At 25.8% G+C, this 26,853-nt stretch overlaps 1 protein-coding gene across 1 annotated transcript; it reads right to left on the reverse strand.

Moving 5' to 3' along the window:
* Window positions 1-12,065: 12,065 nt before the first annotated feature.
* Window positions 12,066-22,629, reverse strand: LOC145834061 (uncharacterized). The gene is made up of 18 exons (XM_082941394.1): window positions 22,476-22,629; window positions 21,301-21,415; window positions 20,816-20,891; window positions 20,430-20,639; window positions 19,991-20,108; window positions 19,792-19,917; window positions 19,550-19,644; window positions 19,149-19,384; window positions 18,742-18,876; window positions 18,488-18,628; window positions 16,214-16,414; window positions 15,789-16,042; window positions 15,384-15,622; window positions 14,902-15,017; window positions 14,694-14,844; window positions 13,324-13,837; window positions 12,872-13,260; window positions 12,066-12,656 (listed from the first exon to the last, which is right to left on the reverse strand). The coding sequence occupies exons 1-18, from the start codon at window positions 22,597-22,599 to the stop codon at window positions 12,534-12,536; spliced, it is 3,363 nt and encodes a 1,120-aa protein (XP_082797520.1). The 5' UTR covers window positions 22,600-22,629; the 3' UTR covers window positions 12,066-12,533.
* Window positions 22,630-26,853: the final 4,224 nt, after the last annotated feature.

Consider the following 26,853-nt stretch of genomic DNA (forward strand, 5'->3'; position numbering starts at 1 on the left):
ATTATAAGTACTTATGTATTATTAATGGTTTACAATCATTTCTAACTAGCTATCATTTCTAACCCGATCACTTCTAACCCGATCACTTCTAACCCGATCATTTCTTACCCGATCACTTCTAACCCGATCACTTCTAACTCGATCACTTCTAACCTGATCATTTCTAACCTGATCATTTCTAACCCGATCACTTCTAACCTGATCATTTGTAACCCGATCACTTCTAACCCGATCATTTTTAACCCGATCACTTCTAACTCGATTACTTCTAACCCGATCACTTCTCACCCGATCACTTCTAACTCGATCACTTCTAACCCGATCATTTCTAACACGATCACTTCTAACACGATCACTTCTAACCCGATCATTTCTAACCCGATCATTTCTAACCCGATCATTTCTAACAAGATCATTTCTAACCCGATCATTTATAACCCGATTTAACCCGATCATTTCTAACCCGATTACTTCTAACCCGATCATATCTAACCCGATCATTTCTAACCTGATCATTTCTAACCCGACAATTATTAACCTGATCTGTATTAATATATTTGTTTATTATTGTTTAAAATTAAGGATTTGTTTTTAAAACAAATTAATTTCAACAAAGCTGTCTTTTTTTATGAAATTTAGTTAGTTTTGTTTAAAATAAAACTTAATGTTCAAATAGCTTTTGTTAAAATTTGATTTTTGATATTCATTGCTATTGGAAGTTTGTTATCCTACGTTAGACCCAGGCATCAAAATCTGAGCCATTTAAACTGAATGAAACTTAACAAAGAGACGCAAATTTAATTACCTTAAAATCAGAAACTATAGTTTTGTCTAATATTTATAGATTAACAGCAAAATAATTTAACACTTTAGTATAATACTAATTGACTTATTTATGATTTGAAGGAGAATGTTAACAAATTTGGTTTTAACTCCATAACAAGCAAGTTTAACATCAATTCTTTCATCGATCAGTGAGTTCAAATAAAACTAAACAGTTGCACAATTTTTAAATTTAGAATTAATTTCCGATTTCTTTTCAACAAAACAAAAAACATTCTTTTAAATTTTCACCAACACTTATTGAGACGATTTAGTAAATTATTTTAATGATTTTAGTGCGGCAATTAGTATAATAGTCTAAATTGCGCGCTTCTTTATTAAAAAAAGGTTCATTGTTACTTTTATAAAATTTCTTTTAGAACATACTAGAATGTCAGAATTCAAACAAACTACATAATTTCATGAATAAAATCTATTCTTGTTCAAAAATCAACCGGATATACACATTCTGACTTTTAGAGTTAAGTTCTGTACATTTGTGCAACCGTTTGGTATTTTATTGTTTTTTTATCAATTGTTTTTGTCGCTTTGCCAAAGCATAATCGATACAGTTAAAATAAACATTATTGGAATTAAGGTACAGACAATTGAAAAAAAAAAATTGAGTTTATTGACTAACTACTAAATTTAAAGTCCAAAGCACATTAGGAATACAGGATATTTGAAAAAATATCTACCGAAAATACTGAAAAACCTTATATTATTTACAAAGGAAAGGCGCTGCTAAAAAAATCAAACTTTAGAGTTACCCAAACTCTACATATTATACCAATGGTTTATAATAGTTTTTTTTCGTTAGGTTTATAAATCAATGGTTTAGTTTCTGATAATTAATTATTTAAACATAGTTAAAAATGGACTATTAATTAACTGTAGTTAATTAGTTTTAAAAAGCATTATTACAATTATAAGTCTTCTATATTATAAAGATTAAGTATTAAGTTTTGATAGTCGTCAATGTAAGAAATTTAATGAGTTTCGCAGCCGTTAAAGTCTACTCCGTACTTTTTCTTTGAAAAGATTCTATATGGTTAATATACATTTCATAAGTATGAAGAACAGATTGAAAAATTGCATTCAATTTTAAGGCTAATTTATATAAATTACAACTTTTTAAGAATATTAATCTCAGTATATATGAAACTCGAAATAATACAGTTAACAAAATTTAGTAATCGTAATTAGTATGGTGGTTTAATTTGAAATTATCATCATAAATTCTAAGTTTTTAAAACGAAAGTTTATACTGTTTAAAAAGTCAAAAGTAGAGGTAGACGTTTTTTGAATATTTAGAACCCGTCATTTACTAGAACTTAATTTTTTTTTCTTTTAGCCAATGGTAAAATATATTCAAAAACTAAATAAGATATATTACACAATAAACTTAACTATAAAAGTTAAGTATCGAAAACTTATTATTTTGCGTTATTTTTTCTCAAAATATGATGTATATAGAGAAAAACAAATTTACATTAATCATGAAAATTTAATAATTTTAAAAATTTAAAATTGCAAAAACTGTTTCTCACGATTAACAATAGAAACTTCTTTAAAAAATTTCTTGATATCTTTTAAAAGTTATTGTATTACAGGTTTCTAAAAACACAAGAACTTAAAATTATTCAGCGAAAATAAAATATGAAATATGAGTATAAGTTACTTGATTAATTTAAATATTTTTAAAACTTATAATAAAATAATAAAATTTAATTGTATTGTGAAACTCTAATATAGGTTTATAGAAAAATAGAGGTGCAAAAATCGTTTTAAGAAATTTTGAGGTGCAAAGAAACCCCGTGAATAAAGTCAATAGACTTTAAGCTGGCTTTACTGTAATGAATAAAAAGTAAATATGTTGCGTGTATTAATCGTTTGAAAAAATAGTTGACTAAAGGAAACAAAAAATTTGATGTAGTTTTTATAAACTTCTGCTTCTAGTTATACTTTGTTTAACTATAATTAATTTAATACTCTATTTCAAAATGTTTTTCAGTACTTATTTAGTTTATACTTACGTTATTTCAATTGTTCATAATAAAATAAGTTTTAATGAAATTTTTGTCTACTAAAGTACTAATTTAAATCGTAAAAACATTTTGTATATTATATAGATATAAATGAAGCTTTAAAAGAAGATAACCTGGGCTAGATTCGATTAACCTCGGACTAGGTATACAAATAAACATGTCTGTTTAATTGTTAGTGACTTTTTTTGCTCTAGGACTAAGTAAGAATTTTTAATGAAGTGAAATCAAGACGGTCAATCGACGTAATATACTTTTGCAGTTTGTTATACGACATAACTGTTTTAATATCTAGGTTATACCTGAAAATCAGGCTTTTTCACTTAATATAACAAAAGTATTTAATTTCTACTAGTGGTTGTTTGAATTGCGTTATGTTAGTAGGCCTATGCAAGTTGTATAACAATTTGTAAAAGTAGAATGAAACTTAAAAATAACCTACTATAAAGCGCTAATACATTAGTCAGCAATATTGCAACATTTATAACAGACTTACAGTGTAGTTTTTAGACCGTAACATAACGGTTTTTGTATCTGAATATTACAATTGTAAAGGTTTACTTTTTAAAATTTGCGTATGTTAAAATTATTATAGTCACGTGAATTATTATAAGATCCAACTTAAATATAATTATAACTGCTTACTTTAAAATCCTACACAGAATAGTTCAAAATATCGTAAAGTTAACGAATTAGTTAATTTTATATGATTAAAGAAAAACGTCTCTTAAAGTAGATTGAAAGAACAAAAATATATAAAAAAATTAAAAAGTTTGAAACTATGTGTAGAATGAAATATCAAAAAATAAGGTTATAAAAATAAATTAAACTTATGTTTAGTTAAAACTTAAGTTAAATTTTATACTCAAAATGTTTTTTACGTAACATACTAAAATTATAATGTTTTAAAGAAACTAAAAAAAATTCTTTAATAATTTTATAAAGACTAGTTAGTTTTTGAAGAAATCTAGATTAAAATTAAGAAATAAAATAAACAAGTAGAATGGGTTAGAAGTGATCGGGTTAGAAGTGATCGGGTTAGAAGTGATCGGGTTAGAAATGATCAGGTTAGAAATGATCGGGTTAGAAATGATCGGGTTAGAAATGATTGGGTTAAATCGGGTTAGAAATAATCGGGTTAGAAATGATCTTGTTTGAAATGATCGGGTTAGAAGTGATCGGGTTAAATATGATCGGGTTAGATATGATCGGGTAAGAAGTGATCGGGTTAGAAATGATCGGGTTAGAAGTGATCGGGTGAGAAGTGATCGGGTTAGAAATGATCGGGTTAGAAGTGATCGGGTTAGAAATAATCGGGTTAGAAATGATCGGGTTAGAAATGATCGGGTTAGAAGTGATCGAGTTAGAAGTGATCGGGTTACAAGTGATCGGGTTAGAAATGATCGGGTTAGAAGTGATCGAGTTAGAAGTGATCGGGTTAGAAATGATCGGGTTAGAAATGATCGGGTTAGAAATGATCGGGTTAGAAGTGAACTGGTTAGAAATGATAGCGGGTTAGAAATGATCGGCTCCCATTATTAATTACCCTTTGCTTTATTATAATTAATTTTACGTTGATTACACTTTTACTATATAAGCTAGATTTGAAATTTTATTTTTATTGCTTAGTATACAACTGATGAAATAAGCAGAAAATATATATTGTTCTGAAAATTTGAGTCTTATTTATATTTTTTTAAAAACTTTAGAATATGTAAACAAAAATTACTTCAAACCATCATTATAATGAATTTTTAATTAATAATCACTGTATTTTACTAGTGTTTATATTATATAAATCTATTTTCTTTAGTTTTAATATCTAACCCAATTATTTCTAACCCGATCATAATTCTCAAATAACTTTTGAGACCTAAAAATTTACATAAAAAAGACAAAAGCTAACAAAATATTAATTAGTTAATAAGGTTATAAAGGTTTACTTTCATTTCTAACCTGATCACTTCTAACTCGATCATTTATAACCCGATCATATCTAACCCGATCGTTTCTAGCCCGATCAGTAAAAATTTACTGATTTCTAGATTGATTTTAAACAGTATTTATTTCAAAAACAAACTAATATTAACAAAATTCTTATTATACTAGGATATAATTTACTTTGCCTTAACCAAAACATACGTTTGCGGCCTTAAGCGCAAAAACATTGATTTTAAATTAACTTAGGAGGTGATAAAAAGAGCACAGCCAATAGCAGATGATAACAACCCTGTTTGTAGGATATACTTAAAAGAATCAACAGCCGTTATGTATGCGTTAAAAAAGGAAGGTTTTTTAAATAAGAGGAGCGAATTTATATCGTCTTGTCGACATATGAAAAAGCTCCTCTTAAAATACAAAAATTTTTGAAGTATTTTATAGTCAATTAACTGTTGTTTTCGTTAATTTTAGTTGTTTGATTAGTTAGATGGTAGATCGATTTTTGTACTAAATATTTGTAATGTACAATGTTCAATTCTTACGTCATATTGTTTTTGTTTTTTTATAAACTCTTGCATCTTTGTTTACCAAATTGCTTTTTATTTTAAATTTGAACTGCCTGAAAATTAGAGACAATCTTTTTTGTCTTTATAAAACATATGTTCCAAAATTTTTAAAATCGTCATTTTGATAAATTATATATATATATATATCAACATAAATTTTTATTTGGTTGTTCAGAAAAAATCATCAAATTATAATACTTTTCATGTATTATATAAATTTATTAAACTGAAAATTAAAAAAAAAGAATAACTGAAAGATATTTGAACATCCTTACATTTGTTGTATTAACAAACAAGTCTGTTTAACTGTCATTTATCTTTTTACTCTAGGTAGAAATTTATTAATAAAATTAAAGTTAAGCAGTCAGTCGAAATTACATGCTTTTGCGGTTTGTTGAATAACATAACCATTTTATTTTATAATGTTATATCTGAAAATTATGATCTTTTTATAAATAAAGAAAAGTATTCAAGTTCAGCTAATGTTTACTTTTATTCCATTATCTAGGTAGGTCTGTGTAATTTATAAAACAATCTGTGCAAGTTTTTATGTTGAAAATGGAAACTAACCGACTTAAAGTAGTAATATATTAGTAAACAACTGTACAACGCTTGTGCTAGACCTACAGCCTAGCACTAGCTTAAAAACTGTTGTATGAAAATTTTTGTGTCTGAATATCGTATTTTTAAAGGCTTACTTAAAAAAAAATACGTTTCACACTAAGAATGTTCTAACTACGTAAATAAGAAAAAAAAATTAACTTAGAAATTGTTATAACAGCTTACTTTAAAAATCCTACCTAGCAGAATTTTAAAAAGTTCTTAAACAGTTTAGTAAAGATTAAAATCATTCAAAAATAAGCAGAGAGTTAAATCATTTATCTTGGCTTAAAAATCTTAATACACAACAATTTATTTTTTGTATAGAACATTTTTTACAGAACTTGAAAGCTAAATCGTACAGCTAAAATGCGTAATGATTTTTTTTCTTTTTGAGCTTGGGTTTATTGGGTCAGTGCTAGTGCCCATAAGAAATTGGATATTTTGGCCTTTTTTTTTTAGTTTGCATAGCATATATCGAAAAATACATATAATATTTTACTATTTTTCTTTTTAATATTTTAAAGTGAGTTAACTAGTGAGTCAGTATTATTGTTTTTATACAAACTTTTTTTTTGAACTATTGGCCATTTTTGTTTTTTTCGGTTTTGGTTTTTAATTAGGGTCTTCTTATTGAGTAAAACATATTTTCTTTAAGAAAATCTAAATTCACTGACGAATAAAGATATTTTGGTAAACATTAAAAATAAAAATAAAATGCTATGTTTTTTTTAAGCTACGCAAACTAAGAAACATTTATAGACCTTTTTGTAGTTTTTAGTTTGCTTAACAAATTAAAAAATAAATAACTTTTTTTTTTTAACAAAAATATTGTTTTTTGTCAGTAAATTTAGGTTATAAAATATTATTAAGCAAGAAGACCTAAATAAAAGACCAAAACTTAAGAAAATATTGAAAATGGCCAATATCAAAAAAAATATTAAGTTAATATAAAAAAACAAAGAAACTGGCTATTTAAGTTAATTCACTAAAGAATATTAAAATCTTAGTAAAAAATATATGCATTTTTCGAGATATGCTTAGCAGAATAAAAAAAGTAAACAGTCCTACTTTTTCTATGGGCTCTAACAACGCCCCGATAAACCTGCACTCAAAAAAAGAATAACTTATTTTAGCTGTACACTTGGCTGAAAATTTTTGTAAAAAGTATACTTTAAGAACAAAGATTAAAATACTATTGTGTATTGAAATTTTAAAGTCAAGAAAAATATCGTAGTTTTAAAATGATTGTCATTTAGCAAATCTCATATAATCAAAAAATAAGTTCGATTTAAGCAGATTGGTATATAAACAAGTCAGAATAATAAAATTAATTTTTAAACAGTAATAAATTGAAATAAAATTAGTGTTAAAAGTATATTTCAAGTTGAACTATATTGAAAATTTCAATAAGAGAACAGTATGGTAGAGTTTAATTTGTTTTTACAGTAAATCCTGACTCAAAAAACTTAAAACAAACAAATTTTTACTGATTGAAGTAGAAATGATCGGGTTAGAAATGATCAGGCTAGAAGTGATCGGGTTAAAAATGAATGGGCTAGAAATGATCGGGTTAGAAATGATCGTGTTAGATATGATCAGGTTAGAAATGATCGGGTTAAAAATTATTTTGGTAGAAATTATCGGGTTAGAAATGATTACGGGTTAGAAATGACAGGCTCATATTTAAAAAGGATCTATTAGAAATCAGTTGTCAAATAAACCTTAAAAAATATTCCTTTTTAAAAATATTCGTTATTTTCTCATCGAAATATATTCAAAAATCTAAAATTAGCTCTAACAAAAAATAACTAAACATTTTTTGTTATAAAAATGGCAACACTTATTACTTTAATTTTTATCTATAATTGTTTACTCAAAAAATTTATGCCGTTTTATTTTATACCATCTTTTTTAATATGCTTTTTAAATATTTCGACTAAATTTTTTTATTGCTTGATCAACGGTTTACTATCTATACATTTATTTTCTGTAGTAAATACTTAAACGCAAAGTTGGCCTCAAGTTTTTAGTAAGTGAATTTATAATGCTGATATAATTGTTATACTACCTTTATTTGTTTATTTTACTTCTAATAAACTTCAACTACTAATTTCTATAAAATAACGTCCTAAGATATCATCGGAATTAAGAAAATAGTTCAATTGAGTTTTAATTAAAATTGATTTCTCTTAGTTATATAAAATCTTCATAAACCAATAAACTAATGGCTTAAACAGTAAAGTCTTTAGTATAGTATGTTTTTACCAGTATTTTAAAACTAAAAATTAAAACTACAAAAAAAAATTTTTTTTTACACATAATTTGAGAATATAAAATACAACGCAAAAATATAAAAGAAGTACAACTTAAAATTACAGTTAGTAACTATTTGTTAAAATCGAGGTTACATGATCACTTTTATCAGAGCAGATAAAAGTTGCAGCACAAAACCGCATGCCGTGATAAGCTTGCTTCATGCGTCTTTTACGGAACATTCATCCCTTCTATTTTTTAGTTAACACCATAATCAGCCGATACCACAAACTTATCTTTAAGAGTATAAACCGACTTTTACGGTTTATTTTCGCATACAAAATGCGGTTTTAGTCGGCCGTAGTTAATCGCCGATTTACCTATCATGTACTTACGTGGTTGTTTTAAGTTTTCATACTCAATAACATTTAAAAGTTTCTACATTTCTTGATACTAAATTTTGTGAGATATTTTTATAAGTCAGCTTTGTTTAATTTTCAAACGTTTTATTTGATTAACCATTTAAACTGTTTTTAGTTATTTTTGTTAAAGCTACTTTTCTTAAAAAATAGAAAATTAATAAATGATAACAACATTTAATATCTAACTATAAAAAACTATTAACTTTTATATTTTATAAAAGGTGATAAAAATATATTTTAGTTTGATAGTACATACTGCAGTTGCAGTACCATATTTGATATAACAATGTTGATTTACATTTTCATTAACTCCATGTAAAAACTTTATATAAAAGTACTTTAAATTTGCTATGTACGTTATAACAGAATAAAAAAAGCTTCAAACTTTGTTTTGTACAAAAATTATATTTAGAATTTATTACTGACTGTTAACTTTTTATTTATGCAGTTTGTTATTTTAAGAAAACGTATGCTCATACTTTTTGTACATATAAATTGAAATACTTCAAAAAAAAGAAAATAATATATTTTTAATTTCACAATAACTAGCTTAAGTAATGGAAATTTTAATGTACTTAAAAAGGTACGGTAAGTTTAAGTTTTTATAGTGCAGTAAACTACTATTTTTCATATATATTAAAGTTTATTTGAATTAGATTAAATTTTTTTTATAAAAAAAAAAGACTTAAAAATAGTTATCAGAATTTAAGCAATTCTATATTTAAAATTTACTTACTCACTATTAAAAGGTCTAATTAAAGTTAAATAAGAAACAGTTAAAAGTTTTTGTACTAATTAATTTGTTTAATCTTGATATTTGTTTGTTTATTTTTATTTTTTTTAATAAATGTATAGCGAAAATGAACTTGAAACATTTAATATTTTTTCAAAACTATTACTGTTTATATTTTGCACATACTCTGTTTTTTCACTTTACCTTATTGAATTTCATAAATCATCTGTTTTTATTAGAATTACCAACAAGTTAAGTTTGCTTGTAAACATTTTATAAATTTATTTAGTCGTCGTAGATAATTGTTTTATACTAGTTATTATTATTTTTTAACTAACGATATTTGCACGAATTAAAATTTTTATAAGGTATTATTCAGAATTTCTGTAAAAAAGTTGGTAATACTAAATACAGTAGGTAAATCGATTAGGTATGCATTATAAGAAGTACCTACCCCGTATGGTACGCATTGAACGTTGAAAATGATTAGGATCAAAAAAAAAAACAGTTAATCGAACAGAAACATGAACTTTAAATCAACAATACAAAATAACATTAATAGTTTTAAAAACTTAAGTAACTTTTTTGATATAAAGTAGAATCTACCGTATTTTTATAAAAAAAGTAGATAATAGCTACTATTTGTTGAAATTTGTTTAAAACTGTAAAGTACGCTTGTCCTCTAAGGTACACACTTATTCTGGAATTCAATGTGAGTTGCTTACCATATCGATGTTTATTCTGTACTTATAAAACTTAGAGTTCAACTATCAACTAAAATGTAAATGACTAGCGGTAAAAATTAAGGAGTAAACTATAAAAATTCTAATGTAACAGTTGTCCATAATATTTGCTAATAAAACACTTGAAATAAATAAGTTCATTGAAAAGAACATATTTAATTAAAAACTAACGATATAACATATAACATAGAAAAAAGTGCTTAGATTTAATATAAAGATTCCTTTCAAGTTATCGTTGAAAAAAAAACACTAATGTTTCCCAGATATTTTTAAAGATTACGTTAAAAATGTAGATGTTTTTTTGTAATACTGAAATAACTTTTTAAATTAAATGTGAAACAAGTAAAAAGCTATCGAACTAAAAGTTATTGAGAAAATAATGGACACTCGATGAATTGTATAAATTAGTAATATCGAGAAGTAAACCATAGAGATATGGCTGTTTTTAAACAAGTTCATTAGCTATTAAAAAACGTTTATATATCAAACAAGTTGACATATTTTTCAAAAAATAATACATAATAACATATAATGAAATAATAAATTAAGTATATTGAGATAATTCGTAAACTTAAAGCTTACTAAAAAGAAAATACTTAGGTTTACATCGGATATATTTTTTGTCAAAAATTTAGTAGTGCTTTTGTTAATCAAGATTAACTTAGTTAAAAACAAATGTATAAAAAAGTAAATATATTTCAGGTGGTGGGAAATAACAAAGTTCTACTTAAGTAACTGTTAAATTAAACCTTTGTTGTCTGCGCCATTGGTAGAAATAAATATTATGTTTCATTTTTACCTACAATATAACTGAACATTATTAGTTTTGCTTGAAAATTGTCTTACTTGTAAAAACTTTAGAATTTACTTACCCACGCATATTGATTGTGAAATACTGTTTTTAGCTACAACAAGACGTTACTTATAACACATACGTAGTAGATGTTAATGTAATAGTATACATTTTTATCATGTACTTTACTTTAGTTAACTTTTAAAACCTTATGTAATCCATAGGAAATAGTAATAATATTTAAAAGTTATAACAAAGTCTCTAATATTCTGTAGAAATAGTAACTGAATTACTAGTTCATAGACATAAAAATTTATAGATTTTATAATAAAAACATTTTTGAAAGATGGCTTGATTTTTCGTTGATAAATAACAAACTTTTGTTTGAAATTAAAAAATGTACTTCTATATAAACTTTATACATTATAAACAGTAATATTAAACATTTTACTACAATTAGAATGTATATCAGTTGTTTTTTGTTAAACTTATAGTTAAATAGAAAGTTTTCAACTGTGAGTAGGGAAATAATTTTTTGAAGGTTTTAAAGGTTATTTAAATACCAAATAAAGTATACTATAAGTTTTGACTAATATATACTTAAAAGAAATCTTATTAGTAAAATGGCTAGTTTAAATGTATGACATTAAAACTAATAAATACTGTAATTACTATAGTAACTTCATAGTAAGACCAAAACAATTTTTTATTTGTTTAAAATGTTTAAAACTGTAGTTTAAAAAATATCTTTTTAAATAGTCTGTAACAAAAACTTTTTGTTATACATTTTGTTTTAGTTTACTACTTATAAAAATTAGTGAGCAGTACTGCTAGTAAGCTGCAGACATTTTATCTTTAAAATTCGTTAAATTGACTTTATTTCTTTAACTAAAAAACAATAAAACAATCTTAATAAGTCTTTGATATATATGTTTATCTTCTTTTATATTTGCAAAAAGATACAAACAGTTTTAATTTTAAAAATTGTCCTGAGTTTTAAATACTTTCTGAAATACACCGATTTTTGTTTCAACCTTATTAAATTTAATTACGAGTTTTACAAATTTATATCGTTCTTAAATCATAAAAATAAATAGTTTTAAATTGTTTTGTGTAAAAAAAATATGATTGATAAATTATATGTACTAAACTGTATTTGTTATAAAACATCAAGTAAAAAAAACTTGTCATCTAAAAAGTAAAGTAAAATTTTATAACAAGCAATAAAAATAAAAAATAAAAACTCAAAAAGTTTTTTATAAAAAAGTTAAATAAAAGAGTCTTGTTTATGGACGTTTTAAATACTAAAAGCCATCTTGAGACTAAAAAATACTATAAAAAATTTAAATCATAGAAAAAAGAACCCTGAACAAGCCTGACTCAATTTACTAAATAGTATGTTTTAAAACTAGCTAAAACTAAAAGTTTACTTTATCTCTTTTCGTATTAATATAAACATAGAGATTTTTTTCAAAACCCATAAATTTTATTTGTTTTGTTTTCCTTATTTTTTCCATCGATTTTTACTCTCCTCTAAATCTTACAACGTCAACTTATTTTTTATGTTCGGACTCGAAGGAAAAATTATCTTTCAAAGTTTGTCTAGTTTTTGTCAAGATTTGTAAAATTCTTCTGAAGATGGAGATTCCCCAACAGAACCAAGAACGTCTCTTGTCTCACCTGAATTTAATAAAGTTGCAGGTTCTTCCAAATGAGCTGTCTTCGGCTGGTTTTCCTGAACATTAAACGTATTTAATGACTTAAAACTTCTTAAAATAATTTTCTTTTTTTAATTGCATGAGTCTTATTTAATTTAATTTAAAAAATTAATAACAGTTTAGCAATCAGGTAATTTTACAAGAAATTTGTTTTTTTAAACAGCTATCATTTTTCACAAAGATAAATACTAAAGATAAATACATATTTTTGAAAAAATAAAACTAAACTAACAACTTTAGTGCAAATAGTAAGAGTTGATGCTTCACTGAGCAAAGGTGACTCTTCTTCTAGAGGAGTTGAAACTGGAGTTCTTTTCGTATAATAGGCAAAACTTCTTTTGTCTATTTGGCTCGAACTGTTGAATTGATAGTTGGTAGGAGTGCCTACTGGGCTTCCTTGATTCATACCAACTACAACACGTCTCCGCTGCGCATCTGGACCTAGGTTAAGACTCATTTTGTTTTTCAATAATTGACTACCAGATTGGTAAGTATTATGTGAGTTGTTTTGTTGATAGTTTTTTGGTAAATGGTTTATAATTGGAGTTATAGGCTGAAAATCGTTCACTTGCTGCAAAGGTTTAGTACTTTCACTTAAGTATCTTTTTCTTTGATGAATTTCTGTTAAGAATTTAAGTTTAGTTTTTTGGCTAAATTTTTATTTAAATCCTGAAAAACTCTTACCGTTTAAATTTTGATATAATGGAAAGTCTTGTTGTAAACTTTGAACAGGCATCTTTCGTGTCTGTCTTCTGTCTAAACTGTATGTCATTCTTTTGCTTGGTGATGTCATTGGAACAAAAGCGTTGACTTGTGTTACAGTTGGAGTCATCGGGCCCCTGATGTTACCTGGTGCAAACACTGGCGATGAAGGTAAAAATCTCAAGTTATCTCCATCGTGAATCTTAGTCCTATTTGGAACCTGGAAAGAATGTTGACGTCCCAACCGATGATTACTAACTTTTTGTGGAATTGTAGGACCAAAGCTGACTGTCCGATGAAGCATCTTGTTGTGTTGCTGGTTGCTGAACGAGCGTTGAAAATGAGGGGGTTTCATTGGGGTTCGAACCGGATGAGGAAGGTTTTGTTGTCTGTTCTGTTTGTCATTTCCGTTTGAATTTTGCCGCATGTAAGTTTGATTTAGCATAATATTGTTAGGTCTCTTGATAAAGTTATCTGTTTTGCTTGAGGTTGAAATCTATAATTGTTTTTTTTTTATTAAATTTGGTAGTTTTTTTTATTAGTTAGTTTTTGTTCATTTATAGCTTCAAAAAAAGCAAAACTTTGGTTTTAACTTTACTTTAGCAAAACTTCAAATATAAGTTTTAAAAGTTCGTATTCGTTTTGTTTAACAAACTTTTAAACACGCCTTAAATTCAAATAGTTTAATTATACTATCAATTTTTTTTTTACTTAGCTTTTATGTTTATTTACATATTTTTATTCTAATAAGATAATTATAAATTAAAGAACACATCTTTTTTTGTTACAAAAACAAAAGAGTTTAAAAGTAAAAATTTGAGCACAAATGCTACAACCTAAGTTTAATCATACTTAGTAAAGCTTTTGAAGCATCAATTGTTGCAAAACGGTAAAAAGTGTAGGCGAAGTTGATATACAACACTAATCTTTCCTTTAGATAACCCTTATCCTTATATCACTTTATTATTTATTATTTATTCAAAATGTTTTAGTGTCACGAAATGAAATTATATTTTAATAAAAGACTTAGTTTTTTTCATAAGTACTTAAAAAATAGCGCGAGGTGTAAGAACGCCTCTATTTAAAACTTTATTTTGAAAATGTTTGACCAAATTAAAATACAAAAAAAAAAGAAAAATATAAAAACTAATAACTATAGCAAATGTTTAAACAGTCAATTTAAAATATTGTTAGTTAAACAAACAATAAAGCAAAGTTTTTTAACCGTGGAAGCGTCCTTGTACAGGCTTCATAGATTCGTTATCAAAACTAAAAAATTTATTTTCACAAAACTCCAAAAAAAAGAATTAATATTTATTTACAGTTTTTATCAATACTTAAAACTAGCTAACGTTTCTCGATTTTTGTTTTTCTAATTTAGGTCGAAAATCTTCTACCAAGTGATTTTGATCTGAACTGTAATGATCTTTGTTTTCACCGCTTTCATGACGTACTTTTTTGCTATCCAACACGACAGCATTTCCAGTATTAATGACGTAAGATCTACAGTGTTACAAAATTGTCGACTTTTCAAAGCAAACAAAAAATATGTTTTCTTACTTTGCGCTTGATTCGCTTGTCAATTTCTTTCTAGCAAGGGAGTTTATTCTTTGCAAAGAGCTCGACTTCGAAGAGCTGCTTTCTTGACTTCTGCCACTAAACTTTGCAAGTCCCGACTGTCAATAAACAACAGTTTCAGAACTTCGTTATACATATTAGCCACATAAGTCGAACATTTTAAGCTTTTTTTTTGTACAGTTTTTTGCTATATTAGCTTTTATTTTTATGATATTTGCTATAATTCGAGGAAACTAATAAAAAGATAAATAACAATAGTCTTTTTACTATGAATTTATAAGTTTTCAGTTTTATTTTTTATTTACAGTATATGTTAGGAAAATTTAATATTTTTTATGTAACTAAACACTTTTTATTTTAGTTCGTTTCTAGTACTTAAAAGCCTCAACTCAAGTTCAGAAGTTTCAGACAAAGTTATTTAAACTTGCAAGTATAGTCTTATAACACACAACTTTTTTACTTACTGTAGTTGATAAATGTCGCTGTCGTTTCTTGGTAAGCTCATGACAAGGATTGCAGCATATAAATATGAAACTGGTCAGTACAATCCCGATAAAACAACCAATACAAGCAGTCAGCACTGCAATTGATCCTTCGTTACCTGCTTGCGCCACTTTTGTCTGATTAATTTCAACTTCACTTTTCTCATTGATTGCTTTAGTTTTTAAAGCCTTGCTGTGTTCATCTGTACTCGTATTTGGAACTAAAAAAACTTACTTTTTAATCTAATATAAAGCTAAGAAATTGTAAAAATGTTATAATCTGTTAATCAGAAATTGTATCGTAGAGTAAAAGTTAGTATTTATTTAGCATACCGTGTAAAAAACACTTTGGATTAGTAAATGACAATTTAATTTTTTTTAACTTACTTCCAGCAGAAACAACAGGACATTTTGCTAATCTTTCACTGCTGTCAAGATCCTGGTCTCTTGAAATATCATGGACAGTAGTTCCCTGGCACAAATGGCCGTCCCATGTACAGTACGGGTCCTTTTTTGTCTTACATTCTTGCTCGCAGTCAAGACCAATGTGTGGACAGAGTGGAACAGCCATGATGCAGTCGTTGAAAGTCACTAAAATGTTTCCCGACTCTTTGTCTACTAGTAACGATGTTACCTCAGACCTTAAAAAGTTTGGTAATTACTTTTTTTTACATTTATAAAAAAATCATTTTTACTAACATTCTAAAACTATTAAAAAAGATATAATGAACTTTATGAACAATGAACAATCAAAATTAACACTAACAAAGGCAAAACCAAACTAGTTGTTGTGACTTTTTATAAAATCTTACTTGTTTCCATTACAGATTTTTCGGTCAAAAACCTTCCTTCGCTCAAGAACAATTTTTTCGTCAGTTGACGTTAAAAGCAACGTTTTTATAATATTACCACTTTTCGTTCCAAGCCACATGACTATGTAGTTAAGTTTTTCTGATGAAATAGACATCTTGGTTTCTTCTAATGTTTCTATCAAAATTGCTGTGTAGCCGTCTCTATAAATTCAAAAAAGAAAGTTTGTATTTGTTAAGCATAGAGTAAATAAGTTATGGATGTACTTAATAAGTTTTTTAAAGTTACTAAATAATTATCAGTAATCGTTTGCGTAAAGCTGCCGATAAAAATTAAACAATTTGGGTGTCTGTTAATTAAATTGATAATAGCTTTTAGTTATAAAAATGTTTTTTAACTTATAAAGAATGTTATCTCTGCGCGTATTTTTACTTTTATCTAAAAAATGAATAACTGCTTTGAAGTCGCCCTAATTCAAGTCATACTAGTTTTTTATGTTTAAGTATAAATATTATACAAGTAAAACAAATGTTTTTACTGGACCAAAGAAAAAGATCAAAAATAATCAGCTTTGGGTTTTTAAAGTTTTGTTTTTTTCGCATTGACTTGTTTTCAGTATGTACCATCTCTATTAGTTTTTATAAGACTTCGATTTCAATATCAACTATTTAGGTGCCACTAATGACGTTTCTTTGTCACGAACTTAATATTGCAAAATATTTTCAATAAATTTAACTTAAATCAAGCGTGAAAAATGTTGTGAAGTTCAATTCATTAAAAAAAGACTGTTTGCTGTTTTTAAGGCTTACTTGTACTTATAACAATAATTCAACAATGTTTCAACGTAGAGGTTTTTATGATATGTTTTTGTATTTTAACATTACAAATTTAAAATATGTGTTTGTCTATTCTGGTTGTTTAAATAAAAGCTTTAATAAAGTTACAAGGTGCTTCTTAGCCTTTTTTGATTTGAGTAACATATAAAACCATTTTATAATGGTTTATATATAAGTATTTTTATCATTACTTAAGTTTTGCCTATAAAAGCAAACACCTCCATTTCAATTCCATTAATTTCACAATTCATAATAACTAGAATAATTTTGAAACAATCTTAATTTTGTCAAAACAGAGTTAAAGTTTGTTAACTCTACTTTTTTTTTATTTAAAAAATTACTTGCTTATAGTTTTTTAATAAAAGTTCTAACGAAACAAGCTGGTTGTAATATACAATAACAACAACAACAATTTTCACAGTACTTTTAATTATTCAACTGACACTAGTTTTTCAGAGAATTCTTTACAAAAAGTGTTTTCAAAAATTTTTGATAGATTACATTAGCATGAAAACGGCTGTAGAAATTCAACTGGAAGTTATCGCGGTATTGTGGTCTTTGTTGCGAATATAAATAATTTTTTTCAAACCTAACTCTTAACCGTAAATAAAACTGTTTTCTTAATCACTATATATTCAGAAACAATTGTAAAACTCTATTTGTTTTTATTTAAAACTATGTTAGTATCTGCTTTATTTCTAAAGCATTGAGCACTAAGCAAAACTTAAATACTAAATCAGAAACATTATATACTTGCATGTACGTACAGCTGCATGATATAAACTTATTTGTGAGTTAATTGGATTTAAAGTAAATACATAACTAAAGGTAAAGCTATTATTTAAGGCTATGATAACCGCAATCTAGTTAAATATTTCAAAACATAACTGAAAATTTAAATAATAAAACTACTTAATTTGAAAAGTTTGTGTACTTCGTAGTTTTATAGTGCAATTCAAAAAAAAAAAGAAAAGAAAGTAATTGTTCAAAAAAAGTACAAAATTACTTAATAAAGAGGATGTTTAGTAGCTAGCCTGTACTATTTTAACTTAAGATGGTAAAATATACGCTAGTCTAAAAGTAGATGCTTTCAAATAAGTAAAAAAAAAGCTTACTGATGAAGTAAAAACTTCGTGTTGCTAAACTAGCTGTATATATTCTAAATAATTACATAATAATCTTAAAGTTAGTTCAAAAACATACTTAATACTTAGAATACGACGAATAAAGTTTCGTTTTTGACATAACATAAGAAAAAAAAAGTAAATACAATTTTAATAGACAGCGTTGCACCTTGTTTTAAAAACTTTATAGTAATAATGCAATCTTGAAAAGTAACAAAAATGTAAATATTTATCTCTTGTTAAAAAAGTAATTCTGTTATAAACTGAACTCATACAGCAAACTTTTACTTATAACAATTTTGTTCTAAAAACTAACTTTTGCGATAACATTAGTGGACCTGGTTTTTGAAAGTTCCACGACTGGACTCGGTCTCTCGCCATGTAGTGAGATTTAATAAACTCTTCTGATTTAGAATTCAAAGTTCGGATTCCACTTTTGCTCACATTGAAGTCGCATCTTAATTTATTTATAAAACTATTTTAAAGAAAGTATAAACTTTAACTAAGTATTGAAAAAAGTTAAGTTGTTTTATAATCATTTAGTTTTAGTTTTATGTAAACAAAAACAACCTTGAAATATTAGGGTGTACATTGTTTTTTATGGGATAGATAAATCCATCCACTTCTTCCATCAGAGGACTTTCAAGTGCGTTGTTTATATCTTCGACTTTGAACATACACACAGAAGATACGTTTATGAAGGAGCTGTAAGCACAATAAAAATTAAATTATGACTTGTATGTACTAATACAAACTTTTTTCTTATCAGATATCCAGTTTTTTCAAAAATTGATAATAGGCTAATTAGTTAACTTAACAAACTGTAATCTAAAATAACTAAACTTAAAACCAATTAATTTAACTTATCAACCGCGGAAAAATAAGAAAAAATTAAAGTCACCCTTAAACTTATCAAATTACTGCTTACAACTAATAATAAGTTGAGTTTACTCAATAACGAAATTAACTGTTATAACCTTGAACTTTTCATCGTAGCAAAGACAACTTTCTGTCTTCCTTCTACAACTGTATCCAGCGCAATTACTCCTGTCACAGAAACTAGTTGATCAAGGTACAAAGGAGGGTTTGCGTCGATTGAACAACTAAGACGTACTTTGACGAAAGAGCTGAACACGAATTGAAAGCGGCTGCTTGCCCCGACATCCTTGTAAGCATCGTTTTTGCAAACTTGTGACACGGTAGCCATATATCTCTGTTTAATTTTTTAACTTCAATTTAAAAATATTTTTCTTAATTGAGTTTATAATAAATATTATGTATAAAATGAATTTTAAGGACTTTGTATTAATAAGTTCCATAGTGTGTATTTAGAAAAATTTGTTATGTATTAGTTTTTTTTATATGTTTTCGAACTTACATTATCACCAGTTTCTATGGCTGGTTCATTAAAAAAGGTTAATACTTTTCCACTTTCTGCCGTGCCTTCAATTATTCTCACAAACTTCGCAGGATCTAATAAATAAATAAAATTTGTGTACTTATAAATTGTAAGTTTTATAAACCACCAAAGTTTTATTGGTATTTTAAAACAGGCTTACTTAAACTATAATAACACTTTTATGGATTTGTTAAAAATAGTTGTTTATACTCAAAGCGAACTTTTTATGTGGTTCTTAGCAGGATTTTTCGTATATGTTTTAAGATTTCTATCAGGATCATCCGCAACAAGTTTAAACACTTCGGACACCGGTACGTGGTGAGTAAAACCATTATAAATAGAACCATCTGTTAGAAAAAAATTGCATTTCAAAAAATTGTAATCGTAATTTATTACAGTTTGTATACAAAAATTACTCACAAGAAGATAATGATACAGTTTTGTAGCTCGGAAAAGCTGAACAAAGTTTCATTCCTCTTTCGTTAAAAATGCTGATTGATTTTTCATTTTGTTCTTTAAGTGTTCCATTTTCGGCAATCTTAATTTAAATTAATTTTTGTTTGATAGCACAAAATTTTTGAGCATTAGTTTATTTTAAAGTAACATTTTTTTTCATAAAATTTAACAAAAGTTTAAAATATAAAAAATTAAAGTAGTAACATTTAAAATTGTTTAATTTTTTCACTCAAGTTTGTTTTCATTCAGCTCTAGCTTATTTTATGTCCAAAAATAACTGTTGTTAAGTTTTGCTTACTCCTAGTATCATATATGTTTAATAAAAAGGATAAAAAAGGCATATTTAAAAAAATCTTGTACAAACGTTTTTGCTTATTTGTAATATATCATTACAGGTCAAAACCTTATAAGTTTTTATTTTAGGTTTAGCCCCGTGAGATGAGCATACAAAAATTTTGTTAGTAGGTATATTTGTTTTTTCATCTGTGTATTCAACCATGGTCGTAACATGGTTATAACAATCTTTTTCCTCAATCGCACCTATATCTAAGAGCTTCCTGTGATGATTTATACAGGTATCAAATGATTTTTGATCCATATCAAGTTCCACTTTCTGAAAAAATAGTTTTCAAATAATATAAGGTATTTTCTATACTTTAAAGATCGCTATGTACAAACTAACTTGTTTCCTGTTTTTCAGATAAAATAAAACTAAATAATGTACATAGTAGTGTATAAAGTAATTTAGACTTAAGATGCACACAAACTATCGTTTATAATTTTGCTTACATATGTTTCGTAAATAATTTTCTTGCTGTTTTTTCCAACAATTGTCTTTGGAAAATCAACCATGAATATTCGGTTTCTGTAGTATAAAACAGTTTTAATGAAAAGAAAGCAGACAACTAATACAAAATAATTATGACATTAACGCAAACTTGTAAAGACAATAAAACAAATTTGTTTTAAAATCAAACAAGTTTTCAAAAGCTATATTAAAAACTTTTAAAACCGATATTTTAATAAAAAACTAGTCCAGTTAATGTTTGTCTGAACGTGATAACTATGTCACAATGGCACTAGCTGAAGACAAAAGATTTTATTTCTAATATTTACTTGACTTAAACAAAACTTAAGAACATCAGGTGAGTATAAACTTTTGTTTAAAAACTTTGTTTATATAAGCAGTTTAGTTACGAGAATAGAATAAACATTTAAAACAAAGCTGTCAAAAAATGTATATGTTTATGACTATAATGTATCATGTGATTTACCGTGAAAATACAAAAAAGTATTTGTTGATTTTCTTTAAGCCATGTAAATCATGTAGCTCATGAGACTTTGGGCTACTCGAGCTTGTTCCAGTAAATACTGAGAATTCTTCTGATGCTGTTTAATTAAGTTATGTAAGATAATAAGAAATACTAAAAAGCGATATCTTATTTATACGTAACAAAAAATAAATGTTAACTATAAACTTTCGATGACTGGTATAAACGGGATCGCTCTATGATTAGGCATTAAGTTATTGCTTTGCTCGCATAAATGAGAAAGCGTGTTGTACTTGTGTGAATTATCCTTAACACTTTATTTTATACCACATTAATATTTCTACTGAATTGTTTGTTTTTTATTATCATTTGACTTATACATTGTATTTAAATTTTTTTACTTAAGTTAAACAGACCATTAAATTGTTTATATACTTAAAAAAAAACTGATTCAATACTTAAGTTATAAGACTAACAAAAAAGAAAGGAGTGTTTATCAAACTTACACAATCTTAGCTAAGTCATTTTAGTCTAAACACGTTATTTTTTTTATAAAACTTAAAGCTGCAGTGTATAGATTATAAACGTGTTTACACTAAAATTTAAAATACTTCTCTGAGTTTAATAAATTAAAAAAAAATCAAAACGTAGTAAATCTAAAAAAAAATATACTTAAATATTTACACTTTACATACAAAAAAGTAAATTAACTTATGACGATTATTAGCTTTAATTTAATTTATAGTGTTTTTTATTATTATTTCTTGTTTTTAGTTTTCATTAAGTCTCATGATTTTTTTAAGACAATATTTCTATACTGTGATTGATGTTCAATTAATTAGTTATTTTGCTTAGTTAAAAATATTTTTTTTTAAGTGGTGTAAATCGAAAACAACTTTTTTTCTTTAGATTATATTTTTGAACTTATCAAATCTTATCAAATAGAAAAAATTAATACAAAATGTATGTTGAGACTAATATACTTTAAATAATTTATAAGAAATGCTTTTATATAATGAAAACTTAAACGGAAGCTATGAGTGATTTCAGACAGTTTTCAAATTTATTTTCAACAAAAGGGATCAGCTGTTTTTCAAAAATCTAATTAAGTGGCACTTGTAAGCTGAGAACCAAGGCACAAAAACGGCTGTTATGAGTAATATTCTTTATGAACTAACTGATGGCGTTCGTGATGCTTATTGGCTGCTCCTCTGCGGTAAACGATGATTTCACTGTGAGTAGGCACAAAGTTGTCAAAACGAAAATTCTTACAAAATGCGCTACGTCTTTTTGACAAACCATTATGCCATTGCTTGTTTTAAAATAACATAAAATATCTTAAACATGTAAATAAATTTAAAAGTTATTGCTAGTAGGATATTAAAAATTTAAAACAAAAGTATATTTAAATACTCTTAAAGTTATCCAAAAAAAAAAACAAGCTTAAAATGAAAGTTGCAATTATAAAGATGATTAACTATAGAAAAAACTTTAAACTTCAAATTTGTGCTTAAAAAGTTATATTTTACAAAAGTGTTAAATAATGCCGAAAACGCTATAAACTGGTTTAAAGTCAGAAATAAAGTATTTTATTCCTAGTAAAGAATTAAACAAATTTTAGCCTTTTTTATTGTTCTAATTGCTTATCAATGTAAAAATATGAAAGCATTAATAAAAAAGCTAGTTATAATAACTTTAAAGCTAACTGTCTCTATTTCATACTGTACTTTTAAATGGTTGAAACAACATAAAATTAAAATTCATATGAACTTATGCAAAATAACAATTTTCTGACGAACAAACAATCCTTCGTTCTGCGCTGTTCAAACACTACTAAATATACCTTTGCAAACAATAAAGTTGTCTACGATATTGAAAATCTGAACGCAAACAGCTTTTTAATACTAGGCAGCTTTATAAAACGATCGCCCCTTTGCAAACATTAACAAGTGGGTGAACTAAGAGTGCAGTGTAGTGAGTAGTTGTAAAGCTTTGGTGAAAAATATGTTTACTACCAATTGTAAACTTAAGTGCTGTAGTAAACTCTTTATAAGTTGTCTGAGCGTGTTTATTTATTTTTCATGTAACCAATTTGCTTATATCTATCTTTTATATAAAAACTAATTTACAAGTTCTTCGTAGTAGAAATGTAATTAATATCGTATAATATAGTATTCTTAACAAGAAAAAAATCTTTAAAATTCAACAAACGTATAATTTATATACCAGAAAATTTTAAAAAATAAAACAGATTAATAAAATTGTAATAGTAATATATAAGTGTGCCTGTTGGTTAACTCTACGTGATTTTTTTTCTCTGAATAACATATTTTTATAATAGCTTTGTTTTTAAATTGTGAAAAAGTGTAATTGAAAGCACTTTGTTGAAACTAGTACTTTTAAGTCTACTATTAAAAATAAAAACTACAACTTTAAGGAATAAAAAGTCAGGAAAAAACAAATCAAAGAGAATTTTTGGTATATAGACATAAACCACAAATGAGTTTATCTATAAGATATATTTTTTTAGTTTTAATCGTTTACGAATTTTAGAATAAGCATAAAAATCGAGTCCTGTGAGTTTTGCATAATTTGTATAAACTAAATTTTTTAAACTTTGTTATAACAAAATTCATAAAAAATTAAAACTAGCTGCAGAAATAAATTAGAAAAAAATATATTTTATCATTATTTTTGCTCAATTCAAGCTTTAAGTTTTGTACTGCTCATTAAATGAAAAAAACCACAACTGCAACTTATACACTACTAAAACTTGTAAAAGAAATAAAATTGGTAAATATAAAGTTCGCTTTATTAAAAAAATAATCTTTTAGGCCTAAACATATAATAATAGAAGTAAAGCTTGTTTGAAAAAAAATTACTGACTATAACAACTAAGTAAAATTTATACTTAAGCATTTATTTTAAATAAAGTTTTTGTCCTATTAACCCATAAAAAAAGTAGAACATTTGATTTGTATTTTAGCGGGGCTACCGTCAAAAGGCACTACTATTAGTGCTTGAAAGTAAGTAATAAATATATGAGTTGTTTTAAAACAACACTAAATACAAACATAAGCTTTTGGCTTTAAAGTTCTTTTTTTTATTAAAATATATATGGTTTTTATAAACTTTATCAATCTTTCTAACTTATAAAATTTAACTTCTACTGGTTTTAACTTTTTTTATTTTTTGTTTTTCTATTTTTACATTCTCTATATAAATTATAAAGCCAAAAGATAAAAAAACAAATGAATAGTTAAATGCAAATTTCTTATTAATTAAAACTAGTATGTTTCAAGCAAAACAACTTAGTTTTTTCCCCAAAATAAAAAAGATAAAATTAGTTTTTGTGCCATACAAAGTTTCCACAGACGAGTGCACATGACTAAATATAATTCAGTATCTTTAATTTTATTTTAAACACTAGTTCAAGCATATTTAACACGCTTCGTTTTATTTAATTTTGCTTCGTTAAAAACAAAAATTTTGTTTATAAAATAAACTGTTGTTATTTAACAGCAATTGTTTTTTAATGGATGTGAACTATAAAGCTTCTCATAATTGTTCTGAAAGTATCATATGTGCAGGCTAGTTTGCTTATATGATTATGCCTTTTTTCAGGTATACAATAACAATAACAACATAAGAAAAGCATTTTTTTATTTTGCTTGATTTATTTACTCAGATTTTGAGAAATTTTCCTGAAAACTTATAGATACAATACATTAAAAAACTTTTTTATAAAATTTTCTTGTAAAAAATTATAAACAGTTTTGGTTAGAACTTTTTGCACTTAACTTTGAAATGTACTAAAAAACCAGTTAAAAGTTCAATGATCTCCAATTTAAGGAGTAAACCTATTTAATAATATAAACTATAAAACGTAGAAAATTACAACTAACTTAATTTTTTTCACAACATAACCACCTCGTTTTTAAAAACTGCAAAACTTAACAATCAAAAATTTATTGTAACACATTTTTGTAAGTTTTAACACTTAGCTGCATCGTAACAAATCACTTCTACGTTTAAACCAATTTCTTGCAAGCTTTTTGCTTTTGCCGCTATCGATGCATTCAATGGTTGCCTTGGGCTCGTGAACAATCAGGCGTAACGCTTAATCAAACTAACCCAACAGTTTTTCTCTTTTCTGCAGCCGTCAACTGTTTGACAGTTTGTCATAAGGTTAATACTCTTTTTGACGTTTTGTAATGATGTTTATTTTGAAGTACCATGTTTGAAATTGTTGGCAAAAATTAAAACGTGTTTTTAATATCATAATAGTTGACAAATTATTTCAAAATTGGGTAAGGCATGATTCAAGATATTATAGCAAATTTTATAAACAAAGATGTTTTTTTATTTTACTTTTATGATTGTTAGAGACATATACAAGAAAAATAAATTTCATACCTTATTCAATTTAATTTTTAGTAAGAAATGTATTTAATGTAGTAGTTTCAATAACTAAGAAAAAAAAAATTCTGTAAAGATTAATGGCTTTTCCTATGAACAAGGTATTTGTTCAAAAGTCATATATATCTATTACGATGAAATTAATTAACAGTTTTGAAAACTTATGACCATTTTGTCAGTAACTTTTTACCTAAAAAGAAAGATTCATTACTTATTACATGAATTCATAATTAGCCTTTTCGACTTTAGCTTACTGCTTTGATAACTTTAAACTATTTGCAAATAAAAATATACTAAAGCAATTTATTTTTAAGGTACCAAGATTTTAATTCAGTACTATTAGTTTTATAAAATGTTGTACAAAACTAAAAGTGTCCGTATAAATTAAAAGAAATTGTTTAAGTGTAACATTTTAAAATACAGTAGATAAAGTTTTTTTTCAAAAATTTAAGCCAAATACACTGAAAAGGTTTTTTTAAGTGTTTTTATTGGATTAAAGATCAGTATATAAGCACGTTTGAGTTGGCTGCTACAGCGATGAGCTCGCAAAATTTCACATGGACAGTGTGATGGTCGTTGGTTGCAGTCTAGAGGTTTTTAAATGATGACGAAAACATCTTACCTTTGCTGAAAATAGTCAATATATTGCTTCTAGTTATAATTTAGTATATGAATAGTTTTGTCCTGTTTTTTAAAATTGTTCGTAAACTTAATTAGGCCTTATAGTTATAGCTTAAAAAAAACTCTTAATAATGTTTGCCTTAGACTAGTTTGATTTTTAAAAAGGGGTTAAGCTAAGTAAAAGCTGGAAATATAATACTCCTGCAGTATATTTTTGACATTTCTTCTTTACAAAAGTTTTTTTAAGGCTTCCATCACTTGAGAGTAACGCGGTTTTGTTGTTATTTCTGTCTATTTTGTTTTTGTTATAGTCTGCCTTTTTAGGTTTTATCATAACAAACAAACTACCTTATAAGTAAAATTTTTAGCTTAGTTTATTCAACAGTGTTTACTTTTAGTTTAAAATGTTTGCATTCAAAATTTAGTTTAAATGTTTTTCAACAAAAAAGTATAATGTATTTTATAAATAAATAAAGAATAGTTATGCTTTAAAAAATCTTTTTAAACAAATAAAAA

The sequence above is a fragment of the Thalia democratica genome, chromosome 4, assembly GCF_965202585.1.
Source record: "Thalia democratica chromosome 4, ktThaDemo2.hap1.1, whole genome shotgun sequence".
NCBI classification, from domain to species: domain Eukaryota; kingdom Metazoa; phylum Chordata; class Thaliacea; order Salpida; family Salpidae; genus Thalia; species Thalia democratica.

Coding starts and splice junctions, on each gene's coding strand:
- LOC145834061 (XM_082941394.1), bottom strand. CDS start 22,599: ATGGTTTGTCAAAAAGACGTAGCGCATTTTGTAAGAATTTTCGTTTTG. Junction 21,416..22,475: donor AAGCATCACGAACGCCATCA/GTTAGTTCATAA, acceptor TTAATTAAACAG/CATCAGAAGAATTCTCAGTA. Junction 18,877..19,148: donor GCTACGATGAAAAGTTCAAG/GTTATAACAGTT, acceptor TTGTGCTTACAG/CTCCTTCATAAACGTATCTT.